This window comes from Vigna unguiculata, chromosome 4 (assembly GCF_037176805.1).
Source record: "Vigna unguiculata cultivar grain cowpea cultivar isolate G323 ecotype 2 chromosome 4, ASM3717680v1, whole genome shotgun sequence".
Classification (NCBI taxonomy): domain Eukaryota; kingdom Viridiplantae; phylum Streptophyta; class Magnoliopsida; order Fabales; family Fabaceae; genus Vigna; species Vigna unguiculata.
This window is the reverse complement of record NC_140795.1, coordinates 578,501-592,954: the sequence shown is the minus strand read 5'-3', so window position 1 is coordinate 592,954 and position 14,454 is coordinate 578,501. Positions and strand designations below refer to the sequence as shown.

The 14,454-nt window shown below is 35.1% G+C and overlaps 3 protein-coding genes and 1 pseudogene across 3 annotated transcripts; 2 read left to right on the top strand and 2 right to left on the bottom strand.

Annotated features, from left to right (window-relative positions):
* Nucleotides 1–230: 230 nt before the first annotated feature.
* LOC114182461 (uncharacterized) lies at nucleotides 231–2,991 on the top strand. The gene is made up of 5 exons (XM_028069334.2): nucleotides 231–1,088; nucleotides 1,443–1,495; nucleotides 1,747–1,892; nucleotides 1,987–2,138; nucleotides 2,235–2,991. Exons 1-5 carry the CDS (start codon nucleotides 317–319, stop codon nucleotides 2,654–2,656), a joined length of 1,545 nt encoding a protein of 514 aa, XP_027925135.1. The 5' UTR covers nucleotides 231–316; the 3' UTR covers nucleotides 2,657–2,991.
* Nucleotides 2,992–3,683: 692 nt separating this feature from the next.
* LOC114181207 (protein NDL1-like) lies at nucleotides 3,684–7,626 on the bottom strand. Its single transcript, XM_028067592.2, has 11 exons — nucleotides 7,561–7,626; nucleotides 6,350–6,449; nucleotides 6,075–6,172; nucleotides 5,886–5,974; nucleotides 5,603–5,663; nucleotides 5,397–5,483; nucleotides 5,236–5,313; nucleotides 5,100–5,156; nucleotides 4,914–4,969; nucleotides 4,491–4,626; nucleotides 3,684–4,275 (listed from the first exon to the last, which is right to left on the bottom strand). The coding sequence occupies exons 1-11, from the start codon at nucleotides 7,609–7,611 to the stop codon at nucleotides 4,066–4,068; spliced, it is 1,023 nt and encodes a 340-aa protein (XP_027923393.1). The 5' UTR covers nucleotides 7,612–7,626; the 3' UTR covers nucleotides 3,684–4,065.
* Nucleotides 7,627–9,665: 2,039 nt separating this feature from the next.
* On the top strand, nucleotides 9,666–12,037 carry LOC114182209 (Mitochondrial substrate carrier family protein). Its single transcript, XM_028069024.2, has 7 exons — nucleotides 9,666–9,935; nucleotides 10,116–10,201; nucleotides 10,445–10,652; nucleotides 10,758–10,884; nucleotides 10,965–11,149; nucleotides 11,234–11,356; nucleotides 11,443–12,037. Exons 1-7 carry the CDS (start codon nucleotides 9,780–9,782, stop codon nucleotides 11,536–11,538), a joined length of 981 nt encoding a protein of 326 aa, XP_027924825.1. The 5' UTR covers nucleotides 9,666–9,779; the 3' UTR covers nucleotides 11,539–12,037.
* A 369-nt stretch (nucleotides 12,038–12,406) lies between these two features.
* Nucleotides 12,407–14,009, bottom strand: LOC114182208 (pentatricopeptide repeat-containing protein At2g15690, mitochondrial pseudogene; annotated as a pseudogene).
* Nucleotides 14,010–14,454: the final 445 nt, after the last annotated feature.

The window sequence follows — 14,454 nt, the reverse complement described above, 5'->3', positions numbered from 1 at the left end:
TTTCAATGTTTGTTTTGTTATTTTATAAAATAAAAATTACACCTTTTTAACTTATTTGATTGGTCCAAATAAGAAAAAAAAAAATCTAGGCCCACATTCTCCACCAATAGGAGAAAGCTAACACGTAGATTGAGATTTCAAATTTTCCCGTAAAAGAAAAATCCAATTTTTATAGTGCACGTAAGAGTCAGTACGAAACCGGTTCGAACCGGGCTCAAATCCTGACTAAAACCCTTCTCTTATAAACCCTAGAAATCAGATTTGCTCGTTTATATTTGTACTGGGGAACGTCGATTAAGCACTCTTTTCTTCTTCAATGGAGGCCACAGATTTGGTCCCTTTAGTGGGTGAGAACTACGCCCTCAAGCTGAAACACTCAATGCAAGAACTTTTGTCTAAGATTTCCGAAAAGTCATCAAATTTGTCTCCTTTAGTCTCTACGTTTTACGAATTGATGCAAGCGAAGGTTGATCCACCCTTCGAGGTGATATGGGCCTATGCAGCAATAACCTTTCGTGGACGTAACCCGGAGAAAGGCGATGCCTTGGATAAAATATTGGTCGCCAAAGACTTGTTTCAGTTGCTATCTGCGTGTTCAGGTTCTGTTTGTGCTTCAAAGAGCATCGTTTTGCTGGCGCCTGTTGTTTTTGTGCTTCACGGAGTGATAGTGGAGCTGTTAGGAAGGGAATTGAGATGTAAGAGAGAGAAGAAAGCTATGAGGGAGGTGAAGTCTTTGGTGGATGTAGTTCTTGGGTATATAAGCCTTTCATGTCATAACAAGGTTTATGAGGAGGAATCTGATTCAGCGAGATTGATTTTTCCTTTCACTGATTTGGCTCATCTTTGGGTGACCATGAATGGTGACGCTTTTCGATCTTTGTTACCTCTTGTGAGCAGTGATGTTTGTGACTGGATTTGTTCTAGAGGGTTTCATGTTGATTACTTGGGTGGTGCTATCATCATGGAAGTGTTCTTATTGAAACTTTGTCTTTCTTTTAATCTGGCAACGTCAAGGGAAGGATTGGAAATGAAGCTGAAGAGTTGGGCTGTTAGCTCAATATCAAGCTTTCAGAACATATACTTTTTGGGTTAGTTAGGTTTTATTTATCTTTTTATTAATATTTCAGTTTCCCCTTACTTTTCATATACATGTCAATGTAGCTTTAATTTACTGGTTTATAGTCGAAGACTTGTACGCAAGAAGTTATAGCTCTGCACTATGATATCCTCTATGAAATGCATGAATTTTCCATGGGCCAGGTTATTTGCATCTTTGGTGCATTTTGTCCAGGAAGTTCTATTTTGAACCTTTTCACGATTGAACTCAGCTGGGTCATCGAAGAGTTCCCATTAGAAGCACTTGATCATTTGCTTCAACTTTTCTCTAGGATTCTCATTTTAATGGTTTCTATTTAACGTGTATTTATCTTTTGTGTAACCAGAGATCCTTATGAGGACGGCACTGGAGACACCATTGCCTCTGATCTCAATAGTGGTCAGTATTTTATCCTTGTATTCGCCATTAGTTTATGTAATTTGTTTCCTTTTTATTGTATGTAATTAGAAAAGGTATTTGTTCTCATTTCCGTTGCACAAAAGTTCAACACCATGATTTTATAGACCACGGCTATTACTAGTATAATCAAACTTTTCGTTGATTTACACTTACCCTTGTTTATTTCCTTAGTCCATTTATGGGAATGTTGGGATTCTAAAAAGTGTTTCCTTCTATCTCTATCCGTGCAGAAACCTGAAGATGAAATTCTATCTAGGAAAGTTATTTTTGATGCTGTACTATTTGTAGACTACCCTTTCCTCTATTCAAATGCCAACATACAAAACCTCACCTTAACCAGATTGATTGTTACTCATGGGGCTGTGGAGTATTTTAGGTATGATACTATGAGGAATTAATTATTGTATTATGTGTATGTAGTTCTCTCATTTTTGTTACATGGTGTAATTTCTAAATCTGTATCAACTCAGAGGACTTGGTGATCAGAATAGAACTATCTCGTATATGAAGGAATTTTCTGCTTCTCGATTGCCATTGCAAATAATTAAATGGGTCACTAGCCAGAATAGTTTGGAAGAAAAAGCTGGCAGAGCTAATGGATCCTCTCCCAAAGCTCTTATACGTGAGTAGATCTGCAACTTATATTTCTGATCAGATATGGTGCTCAATGCATTACACACCTAAAATGTTATTAATGCACTGTGTTTAATCTAACCAGTTTGGCTGCTGAGCCTTGAGAATCAAGGGATCAGAGTTTTTGAAGATGATATTTTAAAGAACCGTGCTGCATTAGGTCTTGATACTTCCAAACCGGAGCACCCTGCAAGTAACTTGAAGAAGAAGATAGCAGATGATGACCTTTTCTATGTTGATAATGCTGGGGAAGAGGGAAATACAGGTGAGGATGATAAGCAAAACAAATTGATTAGTGATGCGTTTGTAGCTGCTGCACAAACTATGAAGTTACCCAAGAATAAAGCTCGGAAAAGAAAAGGAAAACACAGTGAAAAGAAAATTAAATTTGTCAAATATGATCTCCATCAAAACTCTAAGCCAGTCAAAGCCAGGACTTCAACCGCAGATGATAGTTCAAGCGGTGAGAGTGAAGTTGAGGACCCGATCTCTGACACAGATGCGTAAGCTAGAATACCAAACTGATATCAGTGTTAAAGTCACAGCCATGTTATTTACTTACTACAACAAGTTGCCACAGACCCTTTTTGTTAGGATCCTTTACATGATGAGAGGTCTCAAGAGGTGGTGAGAAGTTGCATACTGCCTCATCAGTTTTGTCAGCATTGTGTTTCTGTGTTTGCTAATTTAGTTCAGGCAGTCTCTAACGAGTTTTTGGTGCTGTCACATTGCAGTTGCACTGAACTTTCTTAAGAACCTGCTTAGTTTTGTGTGTATTATATTATATTAGTAATGTCTGATATTTAATACTGAAATTTGTATCCGCAGAATCTTACATTTTATTTGCTTTTGCCTTTTGGTAATCTAGATATGCATGTAACTGAAAATGAATACTCAACAATTTTGTCTGAAAAGGTCGGCATTTTTTTCTGTTGCGATGCGGTATGGAAGAAAAAAATTAAGAATGTTCCAAATTGCCAAAATCTTTAATCAATGTAGTGCAGTGGAGTTCTAATTGGCTGTTTTGAGCATAGTGGTAGAAACTGTGTTTTCATTTCGTTGAACTGCAGATTGAAGATTTTTCTTTGGTGATTTGAAGTATTATGCTTGCTACTCAAGTTCAAACAATAAAGTCTTGATACTGAAGAATTTAGTAACGTAAGTTATGTTAGTTGGGACAGACAAAAATGTCAGAAGTTGAAAAGTTAAGAAATGAACTTGAAATGATTATAAGTGGTGGTGTGACACATTATTAGAATCAGAAGGAATTGACGATGTAACTCTTGGTCCTTGACTTTAACATTTTATTTATTCCAAGTAAATAATGTCCTTTTATTATTTTCCTTCAAACACAATCCTGTTCGAGAGAAATGTTTCAACAAACTTCCTTGACTACATTGTAAGAGAGTAACCCTTTTTCACATTGACCCTGAAAGTCCTCTTCTAACAAAGAACAAATGAATTGCTGGCGTAACAAAGAAAAAAAGACAATGTGAAAGTGATTAATAAAAGATTTGAAGCTGTGGGAAAGATGTTAAAAATGAAAGAGCCTCTATGTATTATTAATTGCTCATCTTCATAAATAAATCTGGAGTCCGTATGGAATGTACATCATATACAGCTCCCTGATTCCTTTATGACTGCCTACAAATGGGATGCACCCACACACATACATATGTTATTGTTATTATTATACCTATATATATACATATATATATATATATATATATATATGTATATGTATATATATTCATATTCATAGCCTCCCACGGATTCTGAATTTCCCTTTCTATATCTACAATCCGCCATCTCCTCTCTATTTGTCTCAAACAATAAAAAAATCAGAAAAATCAATAGAAGAAGAAAGACTGCTATGAAGAAAAATGTGTGCTTGCTCCTCCTGGTCAAACTTGCAGTTAAACACGTGTCTTTATAGGTTTCAGTTTCAATCCCATGCTCTCTGGGGAAAGTAGTTCAGGAGAGATGCAAGATGGACTGAGCGGGCTCTTTGGGCTGCCACTGAGATAGCTTGGCCTATACATCCCATATCCCTTTAGAAAGTTCTCCATAGGGACCAGCATTGCATATGGTTGTTCCTCTGTAACCATTGATCCACAACCCTGGACCTGCCAGATCAATCCACTCTTAAACATGCTTCATGCATCATGCATTCTCAATTTCTTATCATAATCAAACACTAGTTATAGGTTTACAGAATTATAAAGCTAACCATGCATGTATATACTCATTATTTACATGCATGTCACCAGACCTGTCAATTTGACCCATGTGACAGATGTACATGTTACATATACTAATGAACATTCATTCTTTCACGTACCTCGACCAAGGCAGTGTATCTCCTATCAAGTTTTGAAGTCATATGAATAGCCTCTGAATGGAAAGGAGAGCTGTCCCCAACAAAAATAAGTGTACGACATTTTAGTCTCTTCAATCCTTCCGTTATATCAGGTCTCCTGCAAAGTTTGCAAGTGAAGTTGGAGCACATAGATATGCTAACTCAGTTAAGTAAAGGCATGTTCAGATAAAACAATTACAAGCTCTATGAGAAGAAAATACGTAGGTAAAATTGAATTGAGCTTCTCTCAAAATAAAATCAACTTATGCCTTAAACTTTTATGAAAGTTCTTCCGTCTATCCTTTTAAAAAACTGAAGTACATACTTTGATGTTATCTAAAAAGAAAGTCAATTTGTTTTATATCTTTATTTTCATATAAAGAAAATTATCTTAGCAGATCTTACTCATTGATAGCCTGAAGAAACCGAAAGATATTGATGCTCTTTCTCTCATCTAGGAGCTGGAAACAAATCGAGAGAAAGAAGCAAAGTGAGGTATATGCAGCAGAGAAAAAAATAAAATTAAGAAAATAAAATTCATATTTCAGCTGCAGCAGAAAAATGGAGGGACTAAAATAGCTTTGCACATACTTTTCTGCATGCTTGAACTATCTCTGATTCTGGAAATTCAGCATCACCACGAACTTCCTGTTAAGGTTGGCCATGAAAACTTGAAACATAATAAACAAAGAAATGCAAGAGGGCTAAGATCCTTGCATTACAATACCTTGCTGAAGTAGCGCTGGAGCAGACACTCTTTCAACACGCCACACACACCGTAGAAATATAGCAAATTTGACATCATCTAAAATTAAAAGCAGTCTCAGTATAGTAAAGTTATCAACCAGAGAACTCGTGAGTGCATTACTGTTGCCATTTTAAAGAAACCTTATTATAAAACCATTCAGTCCAAGAAGGAGCTTTGCACAAGGGAGATACAAGTATTAAACCAACAACACGCTCCCTATATTTTGTCTGCATCGAAATAAACATAAGATGTGCTACGTATTAAAACATATTAGGTACAAATTTTAAATAGAAAAGCTACTGATAAATGGTTAAACAGTCTCTTCAAATTGAAATAAGGTACATACAGCGAATAGTGAAAGAATGTAAGCACCAGCTGATGCTCCCATACACATCACTGCACCAAGCCTGGACAAGGAAAAAGTTCATGCAATCAGTAAATACATCAGACACATTAGATTTTCCCACACTACATATATGCAGTGCTCTTTTGCTCACTTTCAACTTTTGTGCATAACTATGAAAAGAACCTGAAGTGATTTGTCTCTTTCTACATTGGACGTGTTCTTAAACACATGGAACAGTTTCAGAAAATGAAAAAGCTAACAATAAGGCATAGTATATAGTTACCGAAAATAGTTGAGAACCTCAATTATTTGATTTGCTAAGTCTTCAGCAGAAGGGATTGGATCATCGGGACAAACTGCAGCTGCTCCCAACTACAAAAACTCTTGTGGAATTTGCAGATAAACTATGTAAATAATAATATTCAGTTTAACATGCAATAAAAATTTCATTTTAGTAGATAAACTTACAAACCTCATGCCCAGGAGGACAGATATGATATATACAGAAGTTATGAAGAAGCAAAGAAGCGGCCTCTGGACAGAAAAATAATCCTTGGAAACAAGACAGATCTGCCTCAATACAATGAAATAAGACAATGCCTCAGATCAAACATAAATCTATACAACCATTAACATGCTCACAAAGTACTAAGCAACAAATTTAAGAACAGCTGGGGAAAAAACGATTCTTGACATTTTAAACAAGAGTAATGTGGTCACAAGAAAAATCAAAATGACTCCACTTACAATTTAATGCTACATCAGGGTAAGTGATCAGAGGTGGTTTGTTTTGATCGCCACATACTATAACAGATACAGAACCACAGCCCGTTCGAATATGATGTTCCTAGAATAATATACTGAAGTAAGTGTATGTCAAAAATACAAAAAAGAAAAAATGGGGCAAAGAAGCACAAAAATTGAAGCAAACTTTCTAGTGAAAAAGAACGTCCCTGTAAAGCAAAGGATATCCTTTATTTTGTATGTACTCCATTCAAGTAATGAAAAACTGTTTCAAACATATCTAAATTATTTATTTACTGACATGGCTGCCATGTGCCCCTACCCGTCTTTTTGGATGACCCAAACTAACAAGCAATAGGCCAATAGCATATTAACTCGAGGTTGAAAAAAAAAAAAAAGAAGATAAATGACATAAGTACTGCCAGATTCCAATCATTGTATCTTCAATAAACAAAACAAGGTAAAGCCAGTGAAATGAGGATAGTGTCTTAAAATGTTACATAAAGAACGACTTTACCTAATCCAATAAATAACCGATACGTATATAAAGCACAAAGTAACAGATAGAATTGGCCCAAGTACAATAATGATCAAAAGGCTAAGAAAGGCACAGCGATGATTCTTATAGACTGTAATGCACTTTGAAAGAACCGATGAGACAGAAAAGCCAAACCACAAAGGATCCAATTCCTTCAAAGCGATGAACATCATCATATAAAATACAGGAGGTAGAAAAAGAAAAGAAGAACCCTTGACCCCACCTAAAAAACCAAAAAGAAGAATAAAATGAAAAGGAAAACAACAAAGTGTGTGCAAGCAAGAAAACAACAATGAAATTTCCCATATCATCTAAACCGCATCCAATGCTGCAAATGCAAAGGTAAAATCCATTTCCTCCACGAATCGATAAATCCATATAAGAAGCCCGATAACAGCTTAAAATTAATAAAGAAAAAACGGAAATTCAAAAATGGTGAGTGGATTGGCGATGCAAAACATACGCATTCAAAGGAAGAACATAATGAAATGAAACAAGAAGGAACCCCGTGACGAATTGCTCTACTAAAAAATTCCCAATTATGCGAAAGTGTGAAGGGTTCTTCAAGAAAAACTCTTCAGCAGAAAGAATGTGGTGAAAAGAGAAATTGGAAGAGGTTAATGAAGAGAAATGAACCCATTAGAAAAAAGAAAAGCTTTGGCAGAAAAGAAGAAACCTTTCTGGCTAGAAGGAGCACCTCCATGTCTACTGAAACGGATTCAGCCATGGGTTTTCTTGGCTGCAGCTCTGCCCTCTGTCTTCTTCTATCAAAATTCTTCTTTTCTGTGTTGTTGTTGAGCTATGTCAAAAAGGGTCATGTTATGCATAAAATATATATAGAAAGTGAGAGAGAGCGCAAAGACACAAAGCGGTTGTTCGGTTGTTTCTCTCTCTTCCTTTAGCTAACATTACATTAAACCTACGGTTAACCACCACCCACGGCTCTCTGTGACTTGGGTCAATTTTTAACCGCCACCCAACCATGTTTTACACTAACTAAACATAAATAACCAAATTATCCTTTTAAACTACCAACAATAAGCTCAAACTATAATTATGATTCATACTAATAATTAGTTAAAATAATAATAAATGAAGGCAAGAATGTGTCAATAATATATATATTCTTTTATGTTTTTCTATTATTGCTAATGTTTCCAACAACAAAAAAAGTTTTACTTTTAATGTTTTGGTCAATGTCTTATAAACATTTACTAATGTTTTTATGTAATTATTAATACCAGTAATATTTGTGTACTAACACATTAAAATGTTAAATGAGCTGTTTTTTAATATATTTAAATATAGGATTGAATATATTTTTAGTTTTTAAATTTTAATAAAAAATTAAAATTTATCTTTTGTTTAAAATTTTGATATAATTTGATTTTAATTTTTAACGTAATTTAATATTTTTTTAAAAAAATTTAAGATCAAAATATATCAAAAAAATTTAAGTTTATATTTAAATTTAAAAATTAAAAACATATTTAATTCTTAAATATAATGATACTTTTTACGTATTTTTATTTTTTAAATATCTGGAAATCTTTTGATATTCATTAATTATGAATGTTATTGTTGTAACTTCAAGTCAACGTACGTGAAACTATAAACAGTATCTAATATCTAAAGTATATGAAAAATTTTGTGATGTTAAACTAAATAAACAAATATTAAAATTATATCAACATATTTATAATTTAATATTTATGAAAAAAATTAAAACTAATACTCCTCAAACAAACGCTTTATTTTATTATATTATTTTTTAAAATTTATCATAATTTACGTACAAGAAAATATTGAAACAAATTATTATAACTTTTATTTCTCAATATTTTGTTTACATAATATATGTGAATTATATAGTAATATTTAAATATAATTTAATTTCTTTTGCTATAACTTAATTGTTTGAAACAATTTTTAATCATTAATTTAATAAAATTAAATATTTTTCAAAAAGAAGTCATTGGTGATAATTAAATTTACAGATTAAGTATGTTTTTAATTTCTGAACTTTAATCTAAATCTGGAATTCATCACTCTCTCTAAGAGATTTCGATACATTTTAATTCCTAAATTTTAAAAATAAATGAATATAGTCTTTTTAACTCAATTATGTTAACTTTTTTTTAGGTATCAAACGTATTTCTAAACAAATATTGAATCGAGAATGTGTCATGTAAAAAACTTCAATATGTTACGTAAAAAAAAATTAACGTAATTATCCGAATCAAATTTGAAATTTATAAATACAATTCCACTAAAATTTGATAAATACAACTTTTTTCCTCTCACATGTTCTATTTTGGGTGGATGAAATAAATAAAAACACAATTTAATTATAAATATTTTATACTTTTTCTTGTCTTACTTATAAACTAAGTATATGTACTAATTAGATTATTAGTTTCAAAATACTCATCTTTAAAAAACAATTGTGCCATTTGTCTTCATTAGGGTAAATTTCTTCTTTAACTTTTGCATGTCATTCCACAACACATTAGAGTGTAGACTTCATCATACTTTGTCATTTTTCTCATAATTTTCTACTGATTTATAGTTTGATTGGTAAGTATTATTTTATAATTTTGCCAAAAGCATATTAGCCTGAAATATTAATTTTTTTCCATTAGTATTTTAAAAAAAGGCCAAAAAGAATTAGTGTAAAACAAAAATAAAAGGGAATAAATTGAATTTAAATATTTAAAAAAGAAGAATGAAAATGGGGGAGAGGGAGGGACCTGGTCCTACTTGGAGGCTGTAACATAAATCACTAAACCCCATCCTCATATTCAACTCAACTACGCAATTAAACAATTCTCAAATTCAATTAAATTCAATTGCTTTTTCTTTCGTTCCTTTCTCAATCGTAATTCTTCTGAAAAAATGGAGGAGCAGAAGAGGCATCACCCAGAAGGCGGGAACAAGGGTCCGCTCGATCTCATGCCCCTTTTCGCCAAGGAGTTGCTCGCCGGCGGCCTCGCCGGCGGCTTCGCCAAGACCGTCGTCGCTCCTCTCGAGCGTGTCAAGATTCTCTTTCAGGTCACTCAAATATTCTTCTCGCTTTCGTCTTTCTTTCTTTCATCTTCCAGAATCAAATGTACGATAGAGATATAAAATAATAGTTAGTTTCAGTGTTCTTTGCTTTAAAACTGTTCATGTTTCTTGTTGCTTGATTTCTTAACGGGTTTTCTTTTTTTCTTTTTTTTTTTTTAATGGCAGACGCGAAGGGCTGAGTTTCAGAGCACAGGACTGATAGGATCAGCGGTCAGAATTGCCAAAACGGAAGGCCTTCTGGGTTTCTACAGGTAGTTCTCAACCCAAACTCGTAGTCAAGGTTTTCAAAAAACGGTGAATGAGTCATCAAGGTTTATTGAGTTCACTGTGGCTCCGATGTGGTAGCATTAGCCACACTTGTTCGTGATTTCTGACGATATCAAGAATTGCTATGTAATTGTGATCGTGATCATAACTGCAGATTATAAGCTTCTTTTCACTCTCACGATCTCGGGGGCTGTATCTTTTTAAGTATCTTGTGGATTTATTTGCAGAGGAAATGGAGCAAGTGTTGCAAGGATTATTCCTTACGCGGCTATTCATTATACGTCTTACGAGGAATACCGGAGATGGATTATACAAACTTTTCCTGATGTGTGGAAAGGTCCTACCCTTGACCTTGTGGCAGGATCACTCTCTGGAGGGACAGCTGTACTTTTTACTTATCCGCTTGATTTGACTCGAACCAAGTTAGCTTATCAGGTAAAGTATCTTTTTCAGAAATTAATTGTAATCTATTTTTTGGGGGTTAGGAGCTGTAGGAAAAGTTTTAAGCGTTAATTTGTCTGCATTTGATTGAAACTGCAGATTGTTAGTCCAACAAAGTTGGGTGCTTCGGGGATGGTTAATAACGAACAAGTTTACAGAGGGATCACTGATTGTCTTACAAGGACTTACAGAGAGGGTGGCATCAGGGGTCTCTATCGTGGAGTGGGTACGAATTTAAATCAGCTTATTTCCATTTCTCGTATTTTTGTATCGTGTATCACTGTGGCATTTTGTTCATGGCAACAGCTCCAACTCTTGTTGGAATATTCCCGTATGCGGGTTTGAAATTCTACTTCTATGAGGAAATGAAGCGCCATGTCCCTGAGGAGTACAATAAAAGCATCATGGCCAAATTGACGTGCGGATCAGTAGCAGGGTTATTGGGTCAGACCTTTACATATCCTCTTGAAGTTGTTAGGAGGCAAATGCAGGTAATTTTCGTATTCCGATCACCCAGAGACTGATTGGTAGATATCAAATAACAGTGTACAATTATTTGACAAACATATGGCCAGATTCAAAAGCTCCAGCCCTCTGATAATGCTGAATTGAAGGGGACTTTGAAATCTATTGTTTTGATTGCCCAAAGGCAAGGCTGGAAGCAACTGTTTTCAGGGCTGAGCATCAATTATATAAAGGTGATACAAGTAATAGCTTATTAAAAGTAACAGACAGACACTCTAAACTCATTCTGTATGACTAATTGTTGAATTTTGTGATTCAGGTCGTTCCTTCTGCGGCCATAGGCTTTACAGTTTATGATACAATGAAACTATACCTGAGAGTTCCATCAAGAGAAGAAGCTGCAGTTGAAAATTGAAATGGTAACCAGCAAAAGAATCAGCCAAGCATCATCACAATTATTTTTAGTATAAAATGGGCCCCCTTTCCATTTTAGCCTGCTAACTTCCAATAAGCTTCAAATTGGCTTCTTGGTCTCACTCAATTTGACTGCCATTCATACATAAGTGCTGCTGCACATTGCATTCTTTCAAGTTGTACAGTGAGATGGAGCTTATATTCCATCTTCAAATAGGATAGAACTTGTACTTCAGTTCACCTTACCAAGGAATGATCCCCTGTCTGGGTTTCATTCATATGGTAGCCTGCATTCTTTCTAGTTGTACAGCGAGATGGGGCTTATATTCGATCTTCAAATAGGATACAACATATACTTCTGTTCATCTTACCAAGGAGTGATCCCTTGACAGAGTTTCATTCATTTCTTCAGTTGAGGAAACACCATGTATGTTGTTTAGATAGGAAAACCATGTGCTCATTAAATAAAAGATAAATTTGAATGAGGAAATAGAGAATCATTTAGAAGTGTTGTTCATATCTAATATCTCCTCAATGCATTTGGTTTATTCTAAGCAGTCTCCAGAATTCTATTACCTTCCAGTTTCCGTGGTCAATTGTTCTCAACTAATTACGTTATATACTTCAGGATTTAACATCACAATATACTGTGGGAAGGAAAGACTAATCTTTAGAGAGTTACTACTTAAATTATAGGGGCGACATGGAACACTCTCCATATTCCATCTATAGGATTTACATGCTATCTAAATTCTAGATCACTAAAAGTACATTTCTAAGAACGCTTTATAGCATATTCCTGGAGCAAACATTTCGAAATAAGTATACCGATTGTTTGTTACCTTTACTAATAATCGCGTACCACAAAGAGAGACAAAACACAGGTCAATTCATTGATGGAACAAAAAATTCTTTGATCTGCCTGACTATGAATTTGATCCTTACATATTTGTCTGCAAATAAGAAACAATCTAGTAGTATAACAACATCAATAGTATGTACAGTTGAGCAGTTTTACCAACGCTACCAATAATCTCCACAGGAGCATTTTCCATCTTTAAAATGATGGAATCGCTTGTTATCCCTAACAATTAGCTCCCTTCCAACAATCTTGGACATAATTTTGATTGCATTGTGGCAGTCCCCACAGATACGTAGGTTCTTGATGATTCTAAGTGTCGTCCTCGGGGGTGTACTGATGAGACCATAAGCAATTGCCAAACGTTCGCTATGATATTGCAAGGCCTTCTCTTTTTCCTCCTCATCAATGTCATGGAGGACATATCTTGTATCCGGCACATAACCGGCTTCCCTCATCTGCCCACTCAAACCTCCTAATTTCTCATGAGTCTCTTCTTTATACGGTATAGAATACCGATACTCAGCCACCCTATTCTTCTCCTCTAGCATGTTAATATCATGCTGCTTCTTTCTTGGAGGCATAGGAAGTTTATCAGTAATGGTTTTTGACGGATCAAGATACTTTAACAACTCCTCTGCACGATCTTCAAGATCTAAATTTCCATGTATTCGCGCAAAATTTCGAAGAGACTCCCAAGCCTCAGCTCCAACCTCAATTGGCATCTTCTCAATGAACTCCTCAGCTTCATTCAATCGACCAGCATTCCCCAGAATGTTAATAACCTCCAAGTAATGCTCCATTCTTGGAACTATTCCATTCTCCTTCATGGACTCTAAGTGTATAAGCCCTTCTTCCACAGCTTCTGCCTGTGCACATGCAGCCAAAACCAATTCAAAAGTTTCCCCATCAAATGGCACCCCTGCTTGCTTCATCTTCTGAAAAGCCAATAAACCATCACACGCTAAACCATTAGCCGTGTACCCACCAATCATCAAATGCCACGAAGCGGTATTTCTCTCCTGCATTTGATCAAACACTCGGCGTGCATCCTTCACACTGCCACATTTGCTGTACATTCCGATCAACCTGTTGCCCAGTTCAACGTCCCCACGAAAGGTCGACCTTCTCAGGAATTCATGGACCCTTTTCCCCAATTCAAGCGACTTTGTACGCTCACACAAATTCAAGAGCGCAAGATAAACGCGGTAATCAGCAGCAGCACCTTGACCCATGAGTTCCACTACTTGATCGTGCTTACCCTCTTCACACAGGGCCACCAAGTCCACATTCAAGGGTAATGAGGCGTTTTGGTTTTGTTGATCGAGCTTCGATTTGGGTTCTATGGGATGGTTCCCCTTACGCAAAGGAGGGGTTTTGTAAGCGGAACGACTAGTGTTGTTGCCGTTTCGACGCCTGCTGGAATCAGGAACCGCGTAGGTGCAGATAGGAACGGAGGTAGAGGAATGGGTGAACACGACGGAGTTTGCTGCGCGTGAAATGGATCCCACAGCAGCCATTGATGCGTGGAGTTTGAGCTCCATGCTTTCGGGTAGCGTTGAAGCTATCGGAAAACAAAATATCTGTTTTTCGCCCTCAAATTTAATTTATCGCTCCGACACTATCTGTCGTGGCAAAATAGATTAATAATTCTTTTCTTTTTTACAAAATTCAAGATAATCTTGTATTTTTTTTTTCAATTCAAATTATGTTTTTTACCATTTTACATAATAAAGTGGTCGAATATTACATATGTGTCCTGTTTACAAGACACAACATATATATAAAGAAAGTTACTTTTTGAAGAAATAATACATTCCCGTTGTAAAAACTTTTTTTTATCACTTCAATAAGTTACATAAATTCTTAAGCAACTCACATGATTTGTCTACTTTAATCTAAATGATTTATAATAAAATTTAAAAAGTTACTAGAAATTAATGTACGTAGTTCACTTTATGAAAAAATAACTCCCACGGTAATATTTGTATGCATCTTCTAAATATAATAAATTACAAGAATTTAATAATTTAAATTAACATTTTTTTATTTTCATAT

What these genes read in the sequence shown, in the direction of transcription:
- LOC114182209 (XM_028069024.2), top strand. Translation starts at nt 9,780, where the DNA reads ATGGAGGAGCAGAAGAGGCATCACCCAGAAGGCGGGAACAAGGGTCCG. An exon ending in GAACCAAGTTAGCTTATCAG is followed by an intron (nt 10,653 to 10,757) that starts GTAAAGTATCTT and finishes TTGAAACTGCAG; the next exon opens with ATTGTTAGTCCAACAAAGTT. An exon ending in TTGTTAGGAGGCAAATGCAG is followed by an intron (nt 11,150 to 11,233) that starts GTAATTTTCGTA and finishes ACATATGGCCAG; the next exon opens with ATTCAAAAGCTCCAGCCCTC.
- LOC114182461 (XM_028069334.2), top strand. Translation starts at nt 317, where the DNA reads ATGGAGGCCACAGATTTGGTCCCTTTAGTGGGTGAGAACTACGCCCTC. An exon ending in TCAGAACATATACTTTTTGG is followed by an intron (nt 1,089 to 1,442) that starts GTTAGTTAGGTT and finishes TTGTGTAACCAG; the next exon opens with AGATCCTTATGAGGACGGCA. An exon ending in TGCCTCTGATCTCAATAGTG is followed by an intron (nt 1,496 to 1,746) that starts GTCAGTATTTTA and finishes CTATCCGTGCAG; the next exon opens with AAACCTGAAGATGAAATTCT.
- LOC114181207 (XM_028067592.2), bottom strand. Translation starts at nt 7,611, where the DNA reads ATGGCTGAATCCGTTTCAGTAGACATGGAGGTGCTCCTTCTAGCCAGA. An exon ending in TCTGTCCTCCTGGGCATGAG is followed by an intron (nt 5,975 to 6,074) that starts GTTTGTAAGTTT and finishes GAGTTTTTGTAG; the next exon opens with TTGGGAGCAGCTGCAGTTTG. An exon ending in ACATTCTTTCACTATTCGCT is followed by an intron (nt 5,484 to 5,602) that starts GTATGTACCTTA and finishes ATTTCGATGCAG; the next exon opens with ACAAAATATAGGGAGCGTGT.